The sequence below is a fragment of the Tupaia chinensis genome, unplaced genomic scaffold (assembly GCF_000334495.1).
Source record: "Tupaia chinensis unplaced genomic scaffold, TupChi_1.0 Scaffold143602_1, whole genome shotgun sequence".
NCBI classification, from domain to species: Eukaryota; Metazoa; Chordata; class Mammalia; order Scandentia; family Tupaiidae; genus Tupaia; species Tupaia belangeri.
This window is the reverse complement of record NW_006203448.1, coordinates 1,849,484-1,871,087: the sequence shown is the minus strand read 5'-3', so window position 1 is coordinate 1,871,087 and position 21,604 is coordinate 1,849,484. Positions and strand designations below refer to the sequence as shown.

Below are 21,604 nucleotides of genomic sequence, written 5' to 3'. Positions count from 1 at the left end.
GCGCCCGCGGCCCCGGGGAGCCACTCGCGGCAGCCCGGCAGAGGCTCAGATGCAAAAGTTGTTTGGTGGCGGCGGTTACTAGCGAGGGCTGAGTCGCCGAGGGGGTGTGTGAGTGTGCGTTTGAAGCAGCATCTTAAAGGAGTAGCTGAGCTTGCTGGCCGGCTGTCTCCCCGGGTCTTCTTCCACCTTGTGTGTTGCAGAGGGGTGCAGGGGGTGGCGGGTGTTGCGAGAAGACTTGGCTGTGTTTATGGAAAGGAAATTAACCCCCTCTTGCGCCACTCCACCCCAATTTAATCGCCACCGTCTAGAGCCACCCCTATCCCATGCTCTGTCATCTCTGCAAACGGGAATGTGTGAGCTGCACAGAGAAACTTGCCAGCCGAGACTGGAAACTTCTTTCCGTGCCGTGGAGGGGGTCGGTAGGTTGGTGGGGGTGAGGCGTGGCCGGGGAGGAGGCGCAGGAAACGGCTTGGCGACCGTGTGAAGTCCAGCCTCGAGCTGGGTGGCGAGCCGGTGGGGGGAGAGGAGGCAGCGGGAAGGCGGGAAGGGGCCGCGGGCTCGCGGGGTCCGCCGGCGCCGGAGGAAGTTGCCTGTCTGCGGGGGGCGGAGGCGGCAGGGTCGGCGCCTGCAGCTTCGCGGAGGAGAAAGGCGGCAACTAATGCCGCGTCCTACTCCGAGGCTTTACATTAAGGGAGGCGGTGCCAAATGGTGCCAAATAAGAGGGCACCCCGGGCACCAGCTGGTCCTTATTAAAATGCATTAATTGTTCCGTGCTCTCATGCAACTTCGGAGGCACAAAAGCAGCGACGGCTTGCCTGGCTCGCCCGTGTGCAGCGCACACCGACTGCGGCCGTCTGGAAGCTTTTACTCGACCCCGACCCCGCCGCGTCCGCGGTCCTAGCAGTACCCGCCCACCCGCCGGGACTCACCGCCTGCTGGGACGCACCGCAAGCCCCCAACCGCCCGGCGGTGGTCTCCTTGCACTTCGCCGCGGTGCCTAACTTTCCGGGGCTCCCTGGCGGCTGAGAGGGCGTGGGGTGAGGGACAGGGGAGCGGAGAAAGCTTTTGTTCTGGAGGGAGGCCTCTGGGGGCCGCCGGAACCCCGAAGCCGGTTGAGCATGGAGCACCTGCAGGACCCACCTGGGGCGGGGGACTGGAAGGTGATTGCGGCCCATTTTGGGCTACCGGTTCCCTTCCTGCCCCCACAACACCGGACCACCCTCCCGAGACAGATTTCACCTTCCTCTGCCGCCTCCCCCCCCCCAGGAAAGGAAAGGGAACCTCGGGTGGGCTTGATACCCCAGAAACTCCCAGCGACGGCTCCCCCATCCCTCCCGGGGGTCCCGCGCCCACCGCAGCAAGTTTCACAGGGTCGGGGCCACAACCCGCAAATCCGAAAGAAGTCTGCTGGCGAGCCCAGCCAGCTCCGAGAGGCGCTAATTCAATAAGGCAGAGAAATCTGAGTTCAGAAATCCTGATAAAATCTAATTTTCGAGTTTTAATACCCTGGCTATCAGCCCCCCTCTGTTCCTGAGGACTCTTAAAAGAAAATAAAACGCATTGATTCTATTTGTTTCTGGGAGCTGCAGTTTCTTAATAATATCAGGTGAAGAGTTATTTTCCAAGGAGAAAACGCTCCACCGGGATACAACCTCTTACTCTGAAATTTCCCTGCCGGCTTCCCCCTCCCTGCTATCTGCCTGGTCATTCCGGAGACGCTTTCCCCCCCTCCCTTTTTTTTCTTTTTTAGCAATACCCGACTAATGTTCGTGAGCTGCTCTTACAAGTCCCTTCAGATGCCAGCAACGGATTGATTGACTGGTTGTAAACACAGCCCCCCTCCCCTCCCCGCGGCAGATTCTGTAACTGTTGGCTTTTTTCCTTCTTCCATTTTCCAGGGAATGTGTGGCTTTTAAGCCAACAGAACTGCAAAACAATTCATAGATCTGTGAGTTGCCCGCAAGGCTAGTCCGGGCCTCCTGGCCTCTGAGCCTGGCTGCCTCCCGGCGCCGGTGTCCGCCAGGGTCGCCGTGCAGCGGGTGAAGGAAGCCGCAGCTGCGCCCTCCTCGGGAGCCTACGCCGCCGGGCGGCCCCAGTCAGAAGCGCCCTACCTGTTCCTGAACAGTTGGGAATCCGCTGCTGGGAGAATTAATTAGGGACGTGCTGTTTTCTGGGCAGCGCCGAGCTTGGGTAGAGGCATCCAAACCTTTGCCGGCCACGAGATTTTATTTTTGCTGCATTTTCTCAGATTGTAAAAATAGACGCTGCACACGGTCTTTCTGAGAGTTTTCTAGCAAGGAGCACATTCGGCCCGCAGGCCCTAGAACAGGTTTCTCCCTAGACGCCCAGAGGTGAGACTGGAAAATGCTTTTGGTCGGTTCTTCATCTCTATTAGGAGACCTTCACCCTGGGAGAGGGGCAGGGGCCTCCTTAATGCAGATGGATGCGTTCCTCGCCTGGAGGCCTGGGGCCGGCTGGGGGCTTCTCCCAGATCCCAGGGCCCCAGCGGCCAGCCTAGGCAGCCTGGCCTGGCCGTCCGCTTTGTCATTTTTGGCAGGAGCAAGTTTTGTGTGGGTGGAGAATGGGGTTTCATGACAACAGTTCATTCTTCAGGGGCCTTCCAGGAGCAGTGGCTGAAGATGTCAGGTGAGAGCCAGGTGGTGCCTGAGCCCCGATGCTTGCAAACGCGGAATCAAGGCGTGGTGACTGAGTAGTGAAGGTCCGGGCGGTCTCCTCCTGGCAGCTCCCTTCGCCTGTCTGGCCTGTCTGCCGTTCTGACCAGGATCTCATGCTAGCTGGACTCGCAGTGTCCCGGCAGGGTATCGAGTGTCTGAAAACACACCGCATTGCTGGAGTTGTGTATCTCCCCCAGTGGTAGTCATAGTAGGTGTATCTACGCTGGCCTTTAAATAATTACCAGAGGCCTAAAATAGCAAGGCAATAATGGCAGCAATGGTCCATTCATAGGTACCCTCTAAGGATGGTTGCAAATGTTGGCCTTGATCGGAAAGTCTACTGCAAGTACACACTGTCGCTTCCGAGGAAGTCTTCAACATCCCTCAGCGCTCGCAGTTAGGAAAAAATGGAATTCACACGCCGGGGCCTGTGGTTGGGAAATAGCTGTTGGTGCTGGTTGTTGGTTCTCAGTGGGCCTGCCGTGACCAGGTTCTCAGTGGGCCCGCCGTGGCCAGGTTCTCAGTGGGCCCACCATGGCCAGGTTCTCTGTGGGCCCGCCGTGGCCGGGTTCTCCGTGGGCCCACCGTGGCTGGGTTCTCCATGGGCCACAGTGGCCCACTCGTCCATCCGCCCTGCAGGTGTCACCTCACCAGTACCTACAGCCCCAGTCCCATCTCTGCCTTGAACAACGTGGACATTTTCACGTGTCAGTCATAGTATCTCCAAGCCACCATGAAATCTGAGCTCCTGGGAATGCTTTAGAAAGTCTCTGACCCTCACGTAGGGACACGTCTGCTGAGTGACCCCCCCAAGTGCTGAGAAAATGATCACCTTTTAACTATCATCCCTAATCTCTGAATGTGCAACTCCAATATTAATAAAAATAACCCAGTTTTCTCGGGAGACCTTGCTAATGCAGCCTCGTTTTTGGCACATTTTGCCAGAGAGCTGTTGTTCTTCCACATCGCTATTGCCCCTCGTTTTAATTTGTTGCAGGTGTTGTTACTAATGAGCTCGCTCTCCTCTCTCCTCTTACAATGAGAGACAAGTCAGACCCCAGGTACCTGCAGATCGAGAGCTGAAGTCTCAAACTTCATAATAAGTGACCGATGGCCGCCAGCCAAGGTCAGCTGGCCCTATTACTGCCTGTCCTCCCCAAAGCAGAGCCAATAGCCTTCTCTCCAGTTAACACCTCAGTACTTTTTTTTTCCAGCCCAGTCACACAGTTGTTGTCACTTTAAGCCCATATGAAAAGAAATCTCTTTTATTGGTCTGAGATGCCAAGTCCAGTCCCAGAGAGCTAACACGTTTCCAGCTAATGTCTACACCTCCTGATTCTATTTTATCTTTACAGCGCAGGCCGGAGGGTTGTGCTGCAGTTGTGTCGAGCACATCACACATTAAGGGCCCTTTAAAGGCCTGGATTGATTGGAAGGACAAAAATTAAAAGCAATCTGATCCGGCCTCATGCCGATCCCTGCGGATTTTCTCCTTATCCCATTTCCACCCACTGTCACAATTTGAGAGTCTGCCTGACTTGATCAGATCGGCCTCCGGGAGAGGCGCAATGCCAAGGTTAGGAGGACTCCTCGCGAATTTAGGGGCGACTTTCTGATCTGCCCATCAGCAGTCTGAGAAACGCTGGCTCTGAATTTTCTGTCTTGGCCTTTGGAAACAAGCAAGTTTCTCGCTGCCTGCAAGTCCGCAGTGCTCAAGTTCCTTGGGACACCCCGGCCACCATTGCCCGGCAGATGTGGCGTGTCCATGCTGAGGCCGCGAGTCCCGCCTGAGCCGGTCATCGCCTCTCCAAGGCCTCTCTGGGCCTCACCCCCGTGGCCTGTGCAGCCATGCTGCACCTGCTGGCGCTCTTCCTGCACTGCCTCCCGCTGGCCTCTGGGGACTACGACATCTGCAAATCCTGGGTGACCACGGATGAGGGCCCCACCTGGGAGTTCTACGCCTGCCAGCCCAAGGTGATGCGCCTCAAGGACTACGTCAAGGTGAAGGTGGAGCCGCCGGGCATCACGTGTGGAAACCCTCCTGAGAGGTTCTGCTCCCATGTAAGTTACTCTGCTGCTGCTGTGTGCCGGGCCGGGCCGTGGGAGGGCTGGGACGGCGCCTCAGGGAGGGCGAGCACAGCAGGAGGACCCAATGCAAGGGTGACGTCCTGCATCTTGGAGTGGGACCAGGTCCCTGTCCCACCTCAGAAATGAGCCAAAGCAGAGGCCACCCCTCACTCCGGAGCCCTGGGGCTTTATTCTGGGGGATGGGGGCCTTCTTGGTCAGCTGACCTGTAGGTGGTTTGCTCTCAGGAAACTGGAGTATTCAGTTCCCAGCCTCCCAGGTAAGCCCCGCCTCCCCACACGAAGTGAGCACCTTGGGTGAGTGAGCCACTCCCACATCCACCTGCAGGCTCCTTCCGCTATGCAACCTCCTAGGCCACCTGATCCGGCCCAGCCTGTGGCTCTGAGGCCAGGGTGGGTGAGCACTGAGCAGGCACTGTGCAGAGGACTGTCCCATGGGAAGCTCGGAGGACGGGGGCGATGCCAGAGGGGACAGCCCCACAGGCAATGACCGTAGTCCTCCTTAAGCCAGGGGAAGGCAGGTGCACACGTTGTCCCTTGAGTTCCTAGTTAGAGAAGGGGGCAGAGAGCAGCCTCGATGACCGCAACACAGGTCATTCGGTGCGGCTCTCGGGCACGAGGGCTGAGCTTGGTCTCCCCCGAGCACGGCCTCCTCTCCGCGCTCAGCCAGGCCGATCTGCACTGTGCGAAGTAGGAATTTAAGGGTGTGGGCTTGGACCATGACATCTCTGGGCTCTGTCATCTGTAAAATGGGCACACACTCTTAAGGTCATGCTAAGGAGTTAATGGTTTAGTTACAACATGTCCACTGTCCCAAACGACCCCGGCATAGAGCAAGTGCCCCAAAGATGTTACCTGTCGCATTCTGCTCACACTGTTGGGGAAACTGAGGCAACCGGGGTGCAGGTCAGGGGGACATACTCAGAGGTGTGAAGCTGTGATTCAACCAGATAGCTGAGCGGACCCCTGAGGGGAGGCTGGGCCGGGCAGCCAGACTGCAGGTGCTGTGCTCAGCGTCTTCCGTCTTCCTCATCTTCCTCGGGGCGGCTGAGGCCTCTGGTGTCCTTGGGGAGTGCCTAGGTCTCTGGGTTCAAAGTGGGGCTGACCAGGTGTGCCTGCCTGGCCTGGCTCCTGAGACAGCTCAGTTCCATGCGTGACTTCAAGCACCTCACAGAGCCGCCAGCCCAGGAAGGGAGGCTCCCCCGGCGTCACTGAGTGGTAGCTGGGTGGGGAGGGGCAGCAGAGGCTGGGAGTCAGGGCTGGGTGGCCCAGGGACATCATTGTACTGGGGACCACAGGGCCGCCCTGGCTCAGGGCCAGGTCCTGAAGCGAGTCCAGGGCACCAGGTAAGGCCAGGGTTGGAATCCAGCTCTGCGTCTACATCGCAGCTCATGCAGGGGCTCCAGGCATGCTGGGCGGGGCCCCTCTGCCTCTCGTATCAGCTTCTGCTGCCTATTTCCTCTTAACCCCTGTTGCCGCCTGAACGTGCCAGGGACGGGGCAGCGACGTCAGCACTCATAGGGCCTGCTTCTAGTCAGAGGCTTGGGGGCTGCAGGTGTCCCTCAGATGCAGGGCCAGGGCCCTCTCCTGGCCAAAGCTGGCTCAAGAAGCCCTTGGCCTGGCCCTGTGCCCCACCTCCACCCTCAGTGGCTGCCTGAGGGGGGCCACCCCAGCCTCAGCAGCTGTGCTGAGCCCTGGGATCTGCAAGGAGCTCTGTCCCCTCTTCCCAGACCAGTGAGGAGGGTCAAGGCAGACCCCACCCATCTGTTGAACTTCAGTATTTCAATACGGGCTCTACCCGGCTCTGCCCTCGATTACGAACAGGTGGCCTATGAGCATGGGCTCACTGTCCCGTCAGGGGCAGGGCAACCTTTGGGGTCTGGCTTCTGCAGAGGGGGGAGTCACACTGGGACAGTCTAGACGGTCTGGATTCGACCCCGACACCAGTCTATCATGGCTACCTGTATGTGTCTCATTTAACCATCTCCGTGGTGCTCCGAGGCGGGTCTGAGTCTAATCCCATTTGGGGGATTAGAAAAGGTTGGCTAAATCCTGCCAAGGTCACTTGGTTTAGACCAGGGACTCCTCTGTGCCCAGGACCTGTGCTGACCCCAGAGGGCAGGGGCTTTCCTCCCTGAGCTTCCGTCTCACTGAGTTTCGGGATCTTTCATGGAGGAGCGGTGATACTGGAGAGGCGCCACAGTGCTGGCCGGAGGATGCGGCCTGGCCTCGCGTGCCTCGGCGTGTTGTTAACGGGTGTCGCTGTCGTTATTTCTCCTGATGGCTTCCCTGGTTGTCCTCCTTGGGTTCTTTGCCTGTCTCCAGCCTTGAGGACGCCACGCCCTGTATTCCTAGTCTCCCAGGCAGCAGGCTGCTGGCTCAGGAGCTTAAACTCCCCCAGCCAGGGCTGGTGCTGCTCATCTACCACCAGGGGGCACCCTGACGGCTGCTCGCGTGCTGGTCCGCTGCCCCCTTATCCTTACAAAGGCCCAGGGGGTCCCTGCCTCCCCCTTCCTGTGGCAGGGCCACCATCCAGCCACCCTGAACTCCCAGGCACTCAAGGGTATAAGAAGGCCGAGGGGCAGCCACTCTTCACCCCTTCCTGGCCTCCTGGCCTCTGCAAGGCAAGGCCGCCTGAGAACCGAATTGTAAATTCCAGCCTGGGGAGGAAGGGGAGGGGGGTGGAAGACAAGATAAATGAATAAATAAAAACCTATTGGCTCTAAATGCACAATGAGAATTAATAGGGATGAGCTCTCAGCTGAGGATTCTTGGGCAAGGGCAAAATTTCAATGAAGGTTTGCAGGAGCAGATGCAGCCCCTGCCCACCCCCACTTCCCAGGGCCTGCCCTAGAGGCTAGCCTTGGGGTGGGCATCTGCTGGGCCAGGAGGGGAGGAAGGTGCAGTGGGCAAAGGCTCCTCAAGCCCTGCCAGGGCAGCTGCTGCTCCCAGGACTGTGTGACTGGGTTCAGGAGCGGCTCCACCGTGCACCAGAGGTCTCTGGCCAGCGCCTGTGCTCCCCAGGAAAGGGACAGGGAAAGCGGTTCTTTGTGTTGTGGAGACAAAAGCTACCCACTTGAGACTCAGGAGAGAGACTGAAGCAGGGTGGGGAGAGAGAGAGAGACAGAAGGCCGAGAGCCACAGCCAAGCAGGGTGGGGCAGAGCGATCCTGCAGCCTGCAGAGGCCCAGGCCCCACCGCAGGCCTGCTGAGCCAGAATCTGCACTTTAGCAAGAAAGTGCCAGGGTCTGGATGCACGCAGGGCATGCTCAGGTGGTGGACCAAGCCTGTTGTTGGCGGGGTGGGGGCAGGCGGGTCCCATGGGATCTTTGTGGGCTGAGGGGAGGAAGCAGGCGTCCCCTACTCAAGGAGAAGTCCTGGAGTAAAGGGTGGAGCTGGAGCCCCACACACTGGCCCCCTTCACCAGCGCAGGGGCCCAAACTTCATGCAGAGCCAAGCCCGGTGGAAGGTTCCAGGGAGAGACCATGCCCCATCCTGGCACAAGCTGCAGACCCAGATTCGAGCCTGAGCTCAATGTTGTCGCTTGTGGGTGTGGCCATGGGGGCAGGTCATTCCCACCTACCAGGCCTCAGCCTCTCTGTCTGTGAGGGGGGCTGAGCTGGCAGCCTCCGTCCTGCTCCACCGTCCTGGGAGAGCGTGGAGTGCTTCTCTGAGAGCGCCCAAAAGTGCTCAGTGAAGCCCCATCCGAGTGTGGGGCGTGAATATTTTCATTTGCTCAGTCTTCATCATCTTGATTTTTCCATGTTGAAATTGACGAACACTGAACTTTTTATCTGCGGAGACTCCAGCACGCAGCAGTGCCCTGGTCCTGGCGGACATGAGAGAGGGCCATGAAGGTGCAGCTTCGGGCACATTTCTTACTGTTAAAACCTTGTCTGTGCCTCAGTTTACCCAGTGCAAAGCAAGTGGGCCCATCCCTCCCCGAGAGCGTCTGCTGGATGATTAGTGCAGATGGCCGTCCCGGGACCCTCCAGCCCCCCCGCTCTGTTCCTGGCCCAACCCATGGGGGAGACCCCCAGCCCAGCCCCGTCCCCTGGCACTCACAGCCCTCCCGTGTTCCGGGTCTCCCTCACGTCAGGCACGCTATGCTGGGAGAGGGAGAGACCTTGGGAAAAAGTGAGTAGCGGACAAGGAAACGCCCCAGACAGTAAAGTCGGTACCTGGGGGCCAGGCAGTGGCACGTGGGGGTGCAGCTGGGCCCACGTGGGGAAGTTCTGGGTCTGTGTCCAGAGACCTCCCTGAATATGCCATGAGCCCGGGATCCAGCTGAAGAGGCCGGGGTGGGTCGCGCTCTCTGAGTCTTTCTCTTTCATAGGGAAAAACAAACACACAAACACGAAAACAAAAACAAAATCTTTAAGAAAAGTTAAGGGTATCCTTTAAAAAAGCAAGGACAGTATGCAGCTACCAGGCGAGGCAGGGCCTGAGGTGGCAGGGGCTGGGGAAGGGCGGGGCGCCCCTCTCTGACTCCAGCTCCCCACGGCCCCCACACCCTTGCCCTCGCCCACGTGGTCTCCTCCAGCAGGAGGACCTCCCCCTTCCTCGTCTCCGAGGCCTCCACGTTCACCTGGCTAACCCCGGCTCATTTTTCCAGGTTTCAGGTTGGATCTCACCCTCCTCAGGGGCTTTCCCTAACTCCCTGTCCCCAGGGAAGTGGGATGGGAAGGCCGTCACCTCATATCCCTGCTGTCGTGCTTACCAGTGGGGCCTGTTGGTGAGAGCTCAGGCCTTGGGGGCAGAGAGAGATGCCATGCTGTGTGGCCTTCAGCATGAAACCTAACGTCTCTGAACCTCATTTCCTCCAGTGGGAGTTGTTACTAGGTGCCTGCTGCATATCGCACTAGGTCCTGACGGCTGGTTTTCCCCAGGCCGTGAGCTCGAGGGCAGGGCTGTCTTGCTCATCTTTGCGGTTCACACCTCCCTCTTGGCCCCCTTGAGTGTCTACTGAACAATCAGATGGATCAGGAAAGGAAGGCATGATCCAGGAAGACTTCTTGGAGGAGGAGAGATTAGGGCTGAGTCTTGAAAAAAGACCTGGGGGTTTTAGTGAGAGGCACTGGAAGCCCCTGCCTCGGCTGCAGTCCCCATTCTGTGATTTGCAGTCAGATGAAGCCAGGAGGTTTGCACACGCTGTCCTTAGTCACCAGTGGCTGGAGGCAGCGCTGCACCCAGCCCTTAGTTAAAGCCACTCAGTCTCTTGAAACGCCTGAGGCAGGGCCCAGCCTGGGACAGGAATAGTTCGAGATGACATCTTGTTGCACAGTGAAGTCTCCTTCCGGGAGTAGACAGTGAGAAGGCCCGCCAGGGCCAGGGCCCCGGGGGAGGAACCCTGCTTCCAGCTTTCCTTGGGGGAGTGATTTGGGTTCAGACACCCCATGGTGGGCAGGGGCCATGTGGTTGGAGTGGCAGGAAGCTAGAGGGCCAGAGGGGACTTATTTCCAGAGCGCCTTAGAGATTCTAGATCCTTCTCATTTCCGCATCCCCGCCTTGGGGCTCGCTTCTCATGCACTGCCCAGCCCTGGTGTTGATGCGTTTTCTCGCAGGCGGGGATGGACTGACAGATGGCCGGGTAGGCCACCCATGCAGTGGGTGAGCTTTGGGCTTTGGGACGGGGTGGGTGCATAGGGGCTCTTGCTTGTCCCCTTGTTCTGGGTTGTAGGACTTCAGCTAAGTACCCTGGGACTCTGAGCCTCGGTTTGCTCATCTGAACGTGGGGGAGCTGGACAACCTCAGAGGGAGTTTGTCCGCACGAGATGAGACAGGGCGTGCACAGCACAGCGTGGGGCCTGGCACCAAATGCATGCTCAAAAACAGAAAAGATCTTCTCATTCTAGAGTTTAGCTTGAGAGATGAAAGGAGTAAAGGAGAAAATAACAGCCAGAAGACTCTGTGGGGGTGCGGCAGCGAGTTCAGAGGGGGGCCCTCGGAAGCTACAGGGCAGCCTGGTGCGGGTGGGAGTGATGGCGCGTGCAGGCAGAGGAGGGCCTGGTAGTGGAAGGAGAGTAGATGGCAGGAGGGACGGGCCCTCTGCCTGCTCACCCCAGAGCCCCCGCGCTGTGAGCAGGGATGTTGTGCCCTTAGACACGGACATTGCTGGGCTCCTCAAGGTCCCCGAGACGGTGGAGCTGGGGTTCAGCCTCCCTCCATCTGGCTCCTAGCCACTCTCTAGACTGGGAGGGCCCAGGAAGGAGCGGGGGTGGGGTGGGGGCAGAGGCTGGAGACCCTGGGTGTTTGTGGGAGGCCTGGGCCAGAGCTCACCTCCCAGTTGCCGCCCCAGGGAGATGAAGTTGTGTTTCCAAAACAGCTGTCACTGCCTCTGACTAGCCGGGCCACAAGGCCAGGCCCAGGTGGCACCCAGGTCCCTCCTGGAGGGGCCCTGGGTCATGAGGCAGTGCGAACCAGCAGATGGTGCTGACCCGTTCTGGTGGGCTTCAGCCTGCAGGTCTGATCTGCGCCTCACAGCGCAGTCGGCCTAAGTGTATGAAACGTGCTTCGGATCCCGGGGCGGCCAACTGCTGGCGGAGGCGGCCCTTAGAGCAGAGCGAACACCGCGTGGGAGCTGGGGTGCTCCAGACCCCAGCACAGGTACGTTGCTGCCGGAACGCCAGGGCCAAGCCCCATAGCCTCAGTCTCCCCATCTGTGCCGCTGGTTTGGCTAGATCACCCAGTCCCTCTGTCTCCCTAGGTCATTGCCGGTACATCCAGGAGCGCAGAGAATGCCATCTTGGTCACAGACAGAAAACGGGGCTCCAGTGCAGAGGGTCCAAGCATGTGCCTTGTGACCAGCAGGGCTTTAGACGTCTTTCAAAAGATTTTTTTAAGGTTTGTTAGGGCCAGTGGGTAGCATGGTGGTTAAGGCACTGGATCCCACATGACCAAGTGTGTGGTTCAAGTCTCGGACCCGGCATCTTGAGAAACATGCTGGGCATGTGTGCGTGCATGCCCAAAACCCCAGGCGGAGAGCAGAGAGAAAGGACTGCAGTGTGGCCCTCGCCCCTGGCGGTGACTTCTCACTTTCCATCTCTTTGTCTCTTTCTGTCTCTCTCTGGTGTGTGCATGTGCTCTTATGGCAAAAATCTAAAAACCAACCAACAAAAGTTGTTTAAACTGAGGCAAAATTCACATAACATAAAAGGCGGTTAATTTTTTTGTGTGTACAATATATTGAACATAAAATTTGTCTTTTAAACTATACATGGCATCTTCAAAAAGTTCACGGAAAATGTGTATGGTGGAAAAATGGCGTGGATCTCACATTGTTGTGTACTGAACTAAATTCATACTTGAATTCCATTTTCCACTAATGTTTTGAAGTCCTCTTGTACCACTCAGTGGCTTTTAGCACTCTGGCAACTTTGCAGCCACCACCTCTGTCTATTGGGTCGCCAGAAAAGTCATGACCCGTTTTTGCGTAGAAAAACATGGAAGACGTGACTTTTCCGACGACCGCATAGTTGGAAGGCAGCTTCATCCCTCGGGAAGGAAGCCCCAGGCCGCTGAGCCTTCACCCTCCCTGGCCCTGCCCACCCCGCTGCAGCCTCCAGCCTCTTTCTGTCCCACGGTTTACCTGCCCTGCCCGGACGTTGTTTCCCGGTGCCGGAGCCGTCAGACGCCAAGTGAGCACCCGAGCTGCCTGGCTCCCGAGGCCCTCCCTGCGCGGCGATTCAGGGGCTCAAAGACGGCAGGCCCCGGACGCCGACCTCCCGGGTGTCGTTCGTGTACGCGTGAGCTCGCGGGCTTGTGGATATGGACCTAGATTCATACCTACTGCGGGTCATACGGTCATTCTTTATTTAACTTGTGGGGAACTGCCGAAGTTTGTTCCCCGTTTTCCACAGTGGCTACACCACCTTACACTCCCTCAGCACAGGCACGACGGGTCCGGTTTCTCCATAGCTTTACCGCCGTTATTTTCCGTTTTTGTTTTTTATTATGGCCAGCCCGGTGGGTGTGAAACAGAATCTCTTTCTGGTCTTGGTTTGTATCTCCCTGATGGCCAGTGACCGAGCATCTTTTCATGTGCTCACTGGCCACTGGTGAAGCTTGTGTGGAGAAATCTCGTCCCAGCCCTTGGCCCGCTATTTAATCAGGTTGTCTTTTTTGTCGTTGAGTTAGAGGTGTTCTTTATATATCCTGGGTATTAGCCTGCGGCAGATATTTGCAAGTATTTCTCCCCATTTCGTGGATTATCTTTTTACTCTCTTGATTGTGTCCCTTAATACACAAAATCTGTATTTTTATTGTAACAATCCAGTGTATCTGTTTTTCTTTTGTCGCTTGTGTTTTGGTGTCATAGCTAAGAGCCCATTGCTAAACCCATGCTTCGAGCAGTTGTCCCTGTGTTTTCTTCTAAGACTTTTATAGTTTTAGCTCTTGGATTTAGGTCTTTGATCCTTTTTCTTTTTTCTTTTCTTGAGAGGTTTCTGTTATAGGGCATGTGCACTCACCAGAGAGACAGAGAGAGAGAGAGAGAGAAACAGATAGCAAGAAATAACTACCCAGAGGGGATGGCCGCACTGCAATCCCTTCTCCTCCATTCTCCTCTCAGGATTTTGGGCATGCATGCACTCGCGCCTGGCATGAGTTTCAAGAGGCCAGATCTGGGACTCAAACTGCAGTTGGCCATGTGGGAGTCCAGTGACATAACCACTTCGCCACCTGCTGGCCCCGAGGTCTTTGATTGTTTAGAGTTAGTTTTCGTGAATGGTGTACAGTTAGGGCCCAGTTTCATTCTTTTGCAGGTGGATATCCCTTTTTCTGTCTGTGCAAGAGCCTGTTCTTTCCCCATGAGACGTTCCTGGCATGCTAGTTGGAGCTCAGCTGACAGCCGTGATGGGTCTATTTCTGTGCTCGGCCTTCTCTGGGGAGCCCCGCGCATTCTGTGCGTGCTTCGTCAGACACTCCCGAGGACCCTGCAAGTGGCCCGCCGTGCCCATTTTGTTTTACTTTTGGTTACTATGCCTGTTTTGGAGATGAGGAAACTGAGACCCCAATACTGAGTGGTGAAGTCAAACTCAGACCCCAATCATTTCAAGACTGTTTGTGATGAGGCCCGAGGGAGAAGGCCCAAGCACCCCCTTCCCCCGTCCCCTCCTCCCCTGCCTTCCTCATGTACCTTTCAGGCTGGGTACTGACCGGCTCTCAGAGGAGGGTCACTGGGGAAGGGATCTCGATGTCCCCTCTCCAGCTCTCACGCCCCCTCCCCGTCCTCACTCAGCCAGCTCCCGAGCCTGTGCCCCTGCCTTTGCCATGCAGGGTGCTTGCGCGCAGTAGGTGTTAAATAAACGCTGACAGCAATGACCTCGTCTCACATAGAGAGTGCACCTTAGCAGGGTCTTAGAGATGGCCAGGACCAGAGGAGCCCCAACACCGCTAAGCCTGTCACAGTGTTGCTGGGTGCTGAGGGGAGCGTGGGTGACCGGATCCTGGCAGCCACTGTCCCTCTGCCCAGCCCCTCAGCCCCCACCAGGAAGTCCTGGGCTCCTGCGAGCACAGCATAGACAAGAAACCTCCACTGGACTCCACCGCACATTTCCATGGAAAACTGAGGCCCAGAGGGGTGGAGGGACTTCCCTGAGCCCCCAGGCTCCGCCCTGGTCACAAGAGTGGGCTGGAGCCCTGGGGGTGCACTTCCTGGATCTGCCCTCGCACAGGCTTGTTGGGGACTTGTGCATTTATTTCTGGCCCGCCAGTTTAGGGGAGCTCTCCTATTGGCTTCCAGGACTTGCCTGTGTCGTGGCGGTGGTGGGCACTGTGCAGTGCTCTGTGGGCATGGCCTTCTGCACCCCTCGGTGAGACTGAGGCGGGCAGTGAGGACGGAGCCCCAGAGAGGAGAGGGGCCGAGTGCGCACAGCAAAGCCAGGATTGTCTCCAGGGCCTGACCACTGTCCTGCTGGCCTTGTTCTGTTGCACCATAGTCTGAGTGGCTGCTCTGACACTAGGGCTTGACTCTCACAGGAGAGCCACCTGGGGCCTCTCACCTCTCCGTCTCATCAGTGGAAAGGAAATTAAATGAACTCCCCACTCTAAGCAGTGGTCACAGGATGTCCAGAACTGCCTGTCACAGTTCCTTGGGGGCCCTGGGGGCCCTGGGGCCGGTGTGGACCTCCTCAGCCCCTCACTCTCTCTCCCTCCTGCTGCCCAGTCATTTGTCCACTTGGCTCCAAGCAGACCAGGAAATAAAAGGAAACGAAGCGCTGCACTCCCCGCGTCTGCCACTGGGCGAGAGGTGAAAGCGAAAGGAGGCCAGGGAGAGACCTGCCATGGTGACCCTCCCAGCTCGGCACAGCCTCCCCCTGCTGACGCCTGCAGAGTGGACAGTGTCCGTCTGGGAAATTGCAGGTGCTTAGCGTGCCTCCTCCCTCTGGGGAATGAAGAAATGACCAGAGGCAGGAGGCAGAGGGCAGAGAAGCCAGTCCGGAGGGCACCTTGTCTCTGCCCTGACCCCACATCCGAGACCTTAGCCAGCAACTCCCGATGGGGCTGGAGGAGGCCAGCTCCTGGGAGCTGGGGTCCTGGCAGTGGCCACCAGGAGCTGCTGACTGCAGGCTGGCCCCGTTCCCGCAGGGGTATTTCCTGCCGTGAGAGGAGCAGCCCCCCACCTCCCGGCAGCAGAGCCCCAGCCCAGGGTCCTACCCCAGGGGATCAGGCCCCTGTGAGACCCGTGGTGCTCTTCCTAGAATAGTAGATGTGCACATGTGTGTGCAAACACTTTCAGGGCTCCCCCGACCACCCCAAGTCCACTTGTGGACCTTGGGTCAGTCATGTGGCCTGAGAGGGTCCTGCCTCTGGGGCTCTTTACCTCAGAAATGTGAGGTTGGTCTCCCCGTCACTGTGCCTTAGCTGAGGGTTTTCTTTTCTTTCCGTCTTTCCTTTTAATTGTCAGAGGGCACATATGTGCACCAGAGGGAAGTGAGAGGGGGAGAGAGAAAGCACCCCCAGTGGGGCGTGGTCTCTCCATCCTGGTGGGACTGTGTGTGCACGCACATGCCCAGTGCATTTCTATGTATTTAATTTTATTTGTTGTTGTTATTATTTTTTTAGTTTGACCAGAGAGAGACAGAGAAAGGGAAAGTAAGAAAACAAGCGCCAGGTCCGGGCCTCCAACCGCAGCTGGCCAGGTGGGAGTCCAGCACCGTAATCACCACGACGCCCGCCGGCCCGCCCAGCAGCTCTTTGAGCCATCTGGGCTGAGATCTCCTGGCAGTCGGCCCTGTGGGATGTGGCTCCTTCACCACTAGGGACTGGCCTGGCCTCGCCTGAGGGTTTCTTGAGCCCACATCCCCCTTCCCAGAGCAGCAGCTGAAGTTTATTGACCGCCGAAGGTGCTCGTAGCACTAACCTAAACCAGCTCGTTGGAGCCTCGCGGAAGTCTACCGTAGAGCCGATACTCGGTTTGAATAAGAGGCATCTGAGGTTCAGAGAGGGTGAGCCACTTGCCCAAGGTCACACAGCTTCTAAGAAGAGGACCCGGCATCTCCTCCAGGCTGCCCAAACCCAGCACTGACACAAGCCCCACTGAATTTCTCAGAAACGCCTGGCAGATGAAGGCCATTGTCATCTGTGCGTGTGTACGTGTGTGTGTACGTGTGTGCGTGTGGCCGTATGTGCTGGGTGAGTGTGCCGTCCTCCCCAGCACACCCTGTCAGCTGGAGGGAGGAGGCTGGGAGGCTGGCGGTGTTTCCCACCCCCTGCCCTGTGGGACACGATGGAGTCTGCTAATCCACTTATTTGATAATTCGCTCATTTTGGGTCGATTTGGCAGCGTGCAGGCTCCCACGCACCAGCTCTGGGGGAGGCGAGATGCCTTTGCCTGGAGGAACCCGATCTGTGTGTGGGGAAGGGCTGGGGAATTACGCCCAGCAGCGGACAATGATGGACCCAAAGGGTGAGGGGCGGCCAGGCGTCTGCGAGGCTCCAGGCCACGTGCCTGCCCTGCGCTGCCCTCTGCTCTGCTCGGGTTCCCCATGTCTGGGTTTCCTGTCAGCCTGGGGAGAGGCAGGGGAAACGGGAGGGGTAGGACATAGGGGGCTGGGGACCAAGTTGTCCCTGTCACTGCCACCATGCCCACTCCAGGGGGCAGAATTATCCCACTCAGGGTCCTCCAGGACACACCCTTGAGCCTGGCCACACACTCGAGCCTCTTGGAGAGTCATAACCAGCCCGCTGCCTGGGCCCTAACCTCCGAGGGTCTGGTGTGGGGGACGCGTAGGGTGAGTCTAACATGAGAACTGCCACCTTGGGGAAGGGGTGTCTCTGCAGCAGGAAAGGGGGCTCAGAGACTGTGGTTCTCCCCTCCATCTGATCCGTGGGTGGCCTTCGGGAAAGCCCCAAACCCAGGTGGGCAGCTGCGAGCCCAGGAGGAAGGGAGAAGCAGGGGCCGGAGCTGGGCTCTTCCAGCCCTGCCAGGGCCCTCCTCACTAGCAGATCTCAGCCTGCTGAGCGGGGATCCCCCTGGGACCTTTGCAGGCCCTGCCCGGCCCCCGGCCAGCTACACAGACTTCCTGGGGGCCAGGCCCAGCGTCAGGATTTATCATGGCTCCCCAAGTGGCCCAACGGCAGCCAGGTTTCAGAGCCACCGTTGAAGTCTTCCCAGGACCGCCCTGAACCCCTTCCAGCCTTAAGCATCCTGTGGGTTTCTAAACACACAGAGCAGAAGGAAGAGATGCAGCGGCCTGCCACGGCTCTCAGAAGCCACCCTTGTGTCTGGCTTCCTGGGCACCGAGGGACGGGTGCGGCTACCCAGTGTGGGAGGCTGTCCCCCTGAGTCATTTGCCTTTGTTCCCAGGCTGTGCAGCTCTCTTCCTCGAGAGGGCTGGCCAGCCAGAATCAGGGCCTGCCCTGGAGCTGCTAAATGTCAAGGCTGCCCATCTGGCTCCGGCTGTCCTCTGGCCTCGGCTCCTGTGCGCCCACCGAGCTCCTGGCCCAGCTGCGCATTAACCCATCGCTCCCTGCAGCATTTTGCACACCTGCCCTGGCCCTTCCTTCGTTGTTCCCCAGGGCGCCCTTTCCCAGCCTGATCACCCCTCCCTCACCTGTCTGAACCATCCTGCTGTCCTTCCAAGTCCAGGTGGACACCCCCACGCCCCACGGAGCCTTCCTAACTGCCCGGCCACTTCCCCTTCGGGGCTCGTCTTCTCTGCCACCCTCGGGGACCCACCGCGGCAGCTTGTCTGAAAGTCAGTGCTCCTGCAAGGGGTCAGAGTTCCTGGTTATCAGATGTGACCTTGAGTAAGTGCCTGGCCTCTGGAGGGCGTTGGCTCCCAGCTGTGAAGTGGGTGAGGATGACTGCAGGACCCACTCCTGGGTGGAGGTGCCCGCCTTCAGATCAGACACACCAGCTTCCCAAGCTGTCACCTGCAGGGAGGTCTCGTTAGTTGTTGGGTCGGTCGGTTGGTTAGTTCATTAACTTGCTTTCTCTGGAGTGTAGTGTCTGGCCTCAGGCCCAGGAATATGGTCACAGCCTCCCCTTCCCGGTGCCTTGTTGGGTGGTCAGGTCTGAGCGCTGCCTTTCCAGAGCTGCTCGGCACACAGAAGACATTCAGAAGCAGCTGCTGAAATCCGAATGAGTGCATCGGCGGGCCTGACCGGCCCAGCTGAGCCGCTCACCCACCGAGGGCTTCATCTACTGAGCAGTGCGCCTGCCCGGGCATGCCAGTGAGCTCAGGAGTGGGGCTGACGCTTCCTCTGCCCACCCCCCACCCACCCCAAGGCTGAGTCTTGGCCGGGGGCTTTTGGGCTGGCCTGCTCTGTCGGGGTTCTGAAGCCACGCTTAGACTGTCTTCTGGGCGTGGAAGACTCAGAGGGGACCTGCCGTGGTAGGAGTCACTCTGCGGACCGTAATTGAACCCTTGAACGTGCGGGCTGCCACCCTGCCTTCCCGGAGCTTCCAGAGCGGATAGGACTCCCAGGTCATTAACCCGAGGAAGTCACCAAGGAAAACTGATGAAGCGCTGTGTGGGGGCAGTGCCGAGGGTGTCCTCCCCAAGGAAGGGTGATTTACGCAGACACCTGCCAAGGAGCTGGCGGTTGGGTGAGGGCTTGCAGACAGAGGGTGCCCCTCCGGAAGACGCAGGGTGGGAGCCTCAGGGTCGGAAAGGGCAGGAATTATAGTAAAAACCTAGGCAGGGAGAGGAGAGGTGGTCCGGGGCAGGGCCAGCAAGGGCACTGGGCTGTTGCAGAGCCAGCCTGGCCCAGGCTGAGAAAGGGCGGGGCAGTGGGGGCTGGGCAGGGCTGGCGGGCGCAGGCAGTGAGGAGGGTCTGGAAGCACCCAGGACCTCACTTCAGCCTCAGCCCTGGAACCTTTTCTCTGAACGGGCTGTGCCCACCCACCCCAGGACCTGGCAGGACTCTGAAAGGGCTCCAGGGATGTGAGCGGGGCAGCTGCCAGCAGCCAGCCCCTCACCCCAGCCCAGCCCTGAAACCCTCCCAACCACTCTTGCTCCGTGATAAAATATTCATGTCGGCAGAGCAGGCCTCTCAGGGAAGCTGCTGTGTCTAGCTGATGCCTTGCACAGGCTTTTAAAGAGCAGGCCGCCTTTCCTCCTCTCTAAGCGTTTTCTAAGTCCTGAATCAATAATGCACTTTAGGCTCCTCTGGACAGGCTTTCTTCCTGTCTGGGCCCTCCCTCACCCCGCCCCTTGCCCTCCCTCCCTCTCCCTCTCTCCCTTTCTTTCGTCCTTCCATCCCTCCTTCTTTCCTCTTCTTAGTGGTTTTAAAAAGTATGAGTGAAAGCGTGAGGGCTTGGTGGCCAGGGCTGCCCGATGGGTGGTGGGGAAGGGAGCTGGAGAGGCTGGGCAGGGCCTCCAGGATAGGTGGAGGCCAGGCCTCCCAGTTTGTGCAGGGAGGAGGGGAGGAACCTGGAGGAGGCGAGGGCTGGGCTCAAGGCCGGCCTTAGTGGGAAGCCTGTGAGGGTCGCAGAGCCCCTGGCATGGGGGAGGAGGAGGAGGGCTTGGAGTCCCCACACACACGCTTTTTCTAATCAATTAGAAACGCTTACATCGTAACCAGAGAAAACAGGACCAAAACATCGAAGGGGGGCTCAGAACTGAGTTTGTGGCGCACACGCCAGTCGTGCCAGTGGGCTCTGAGGAGGGAGCTGCTGTTTGGCCCAGCGTCTCTGGTCTGGTGGCCAGGATGCGGGTCGTGGAGGTCTGCAGTGAAGGGGAGGGGTCTGCTGGTTATCTTATTTGCCTGGGGGCGGGGGCCTGGGGGGGGGCAACAGCAGCAGGATCTCTTCAGCTGGGATAGAATTTCCCACCCCAAACATTCCTGGAAATCTGGCCGTGGGAAGACTCCACATATGCCCAGGGCAAAACAGAATGTATCCTTTAAAAAAAATAGACAATTTTCAGTTCCTGGAGAGATTAACCCTCCCCTAGCCAGATCCTTGGCGAGGCCACCACCCGACCCTACCCTACCGGCTGTCAGGAATCCGCCAATTGGTGGGCCTGCTGTGGGGAGCAGCAGGGACCTGCATCTCCTCCTGCCCTCAGCTGTGGCTTCCCAGCCTTGGTGTCCTGGATGGCCCAGCTCCTCCGAAGGGCTTGCGGGCTGGGGGTGGGGTAAGGAAGACAAAGGACCAAGGTCTCTGTCCAACTGCTCAGACCTCAGGGTCCTTAGGTCCCTGACCTCTCGGCCGGCCGGCTGCTCCCACTCCCTCAGGAACTGCGGGCCCCTTGGCGGGGACTGCCGTTAGATCTTCCGTTGGTGGATTTGGACGTGTTGGTCAGCCACCGCGTGCACAGGCTGTGGGGTGGGTGCAGACATGGGCCAACGGGTGCCTGCTCTGCAGGAGTGCACTCTCCCTCCGTCACAGGAGTTTCTGGAAGGAGGGAATTGTGGGCAGGGTGGAGATGCAAAGCCTGACTGTCCTGTCCTCCCAGTCTGGGAGCTGAAGTCACTTTCTGGAGTTACAGGAGGCCCGCTAGGTTCAGGAGGGCAGGTGTCTCTGATCCATCCACTGGGGGCCTTTGCTTGGAAATGGAGGGGCTGGGGCAGGGCGCCGGGCGGGGACTAAGGAACAATTCCCTGCGAAGACACCTCCCCTAGGCTCCTGGCCCGCCCCCTGCCTGAGTAATTGATTGGAGCTGGGAGGAAAACTGCTCCAATGAGGAAAACAAAATGAAACCAAACAAGAAGAGCCTCCCTGGCCAGCTGCAGCTCCAGCCCAGAAATGCGGCCCGGTCGGTTTCCGCTGATTCACAAGCAGGAAGGGTGACCTTGGTGTGGACCAGGGCTTTTGCTCCCCGACTCTCACCTAAAGGGGAGAGCAGCCTGCCTGGCCTGGGAAGGAGTTAGAGGGTGGAGACGGCAAGAGGGACAGGATCGATGAAACCACAGAAGGAGGAAGGGGGAGGGGAGAGCAGGGAGTGTGAGGAGGGAGGGAGTTAGAGACTGTTGGCAGCTAGAATTAGAATCAGCCCGAACAGAATCTCCGTTTCCGCTTTGTTAATAATTTATCCCCACTGCAACTTTTCTTACCAATAAATAGGAAATAATTTGTTAGGGAGAATTCCCCCGGCACCCCGCTTTCTCCCTGGAGTTGGGAGAGGAGGGTGTGTCCATGCCCTTCCTCCCAAGCAGCATGGGGGGACTGAGGAATCTGCAGACCTCAGACTAGGTGGCTGGGTCCCCTCCGTCATTCTGCAGATGGGGAAACCGAGGCAGGGTCAGGCAAGGCTCTGCGCAAGCTCGTTCTAGGCGAGTCTCCTGAGTCCCAGTTCCATGACCCCAGAGGTCAGGGTATTGCTCATTGCTGGACTCCCCTGACCAAGCCAGAGTTTCTCCCCAAATTCCAGAAGCCACATCCAGGGTCAGAGGGGG

The 21,604-nt window shown here is 58.4% G+C and overlaps 1 protein-coding gene across 1 annotated transcript in view; it reads left to right on the top strand.

The window, feature by feature from the left end:
* Nucleotides 1-100: 100 nt before the first annotated feature.
* Nucleotides 101-21,604, top strand: part of LOC102503362 (netrin-G2) — a 70,374-nt gene continuing 48,870 nt past the window's right edge. The window contains exons 1-2 of the mRNA XM_027766641.1: nt 101-419; nt 4,031-4,736. Coding sequence (XP_027622442.1) covers nt 4,524-4,736 — 213 coding nt within the window. The 5' untranslated portion in view covers nt 101-419; nt 4,031-4,523. The remainder of the gene's footprint in view (nt 420-4,030; nt 4,737-21,604) is intronic.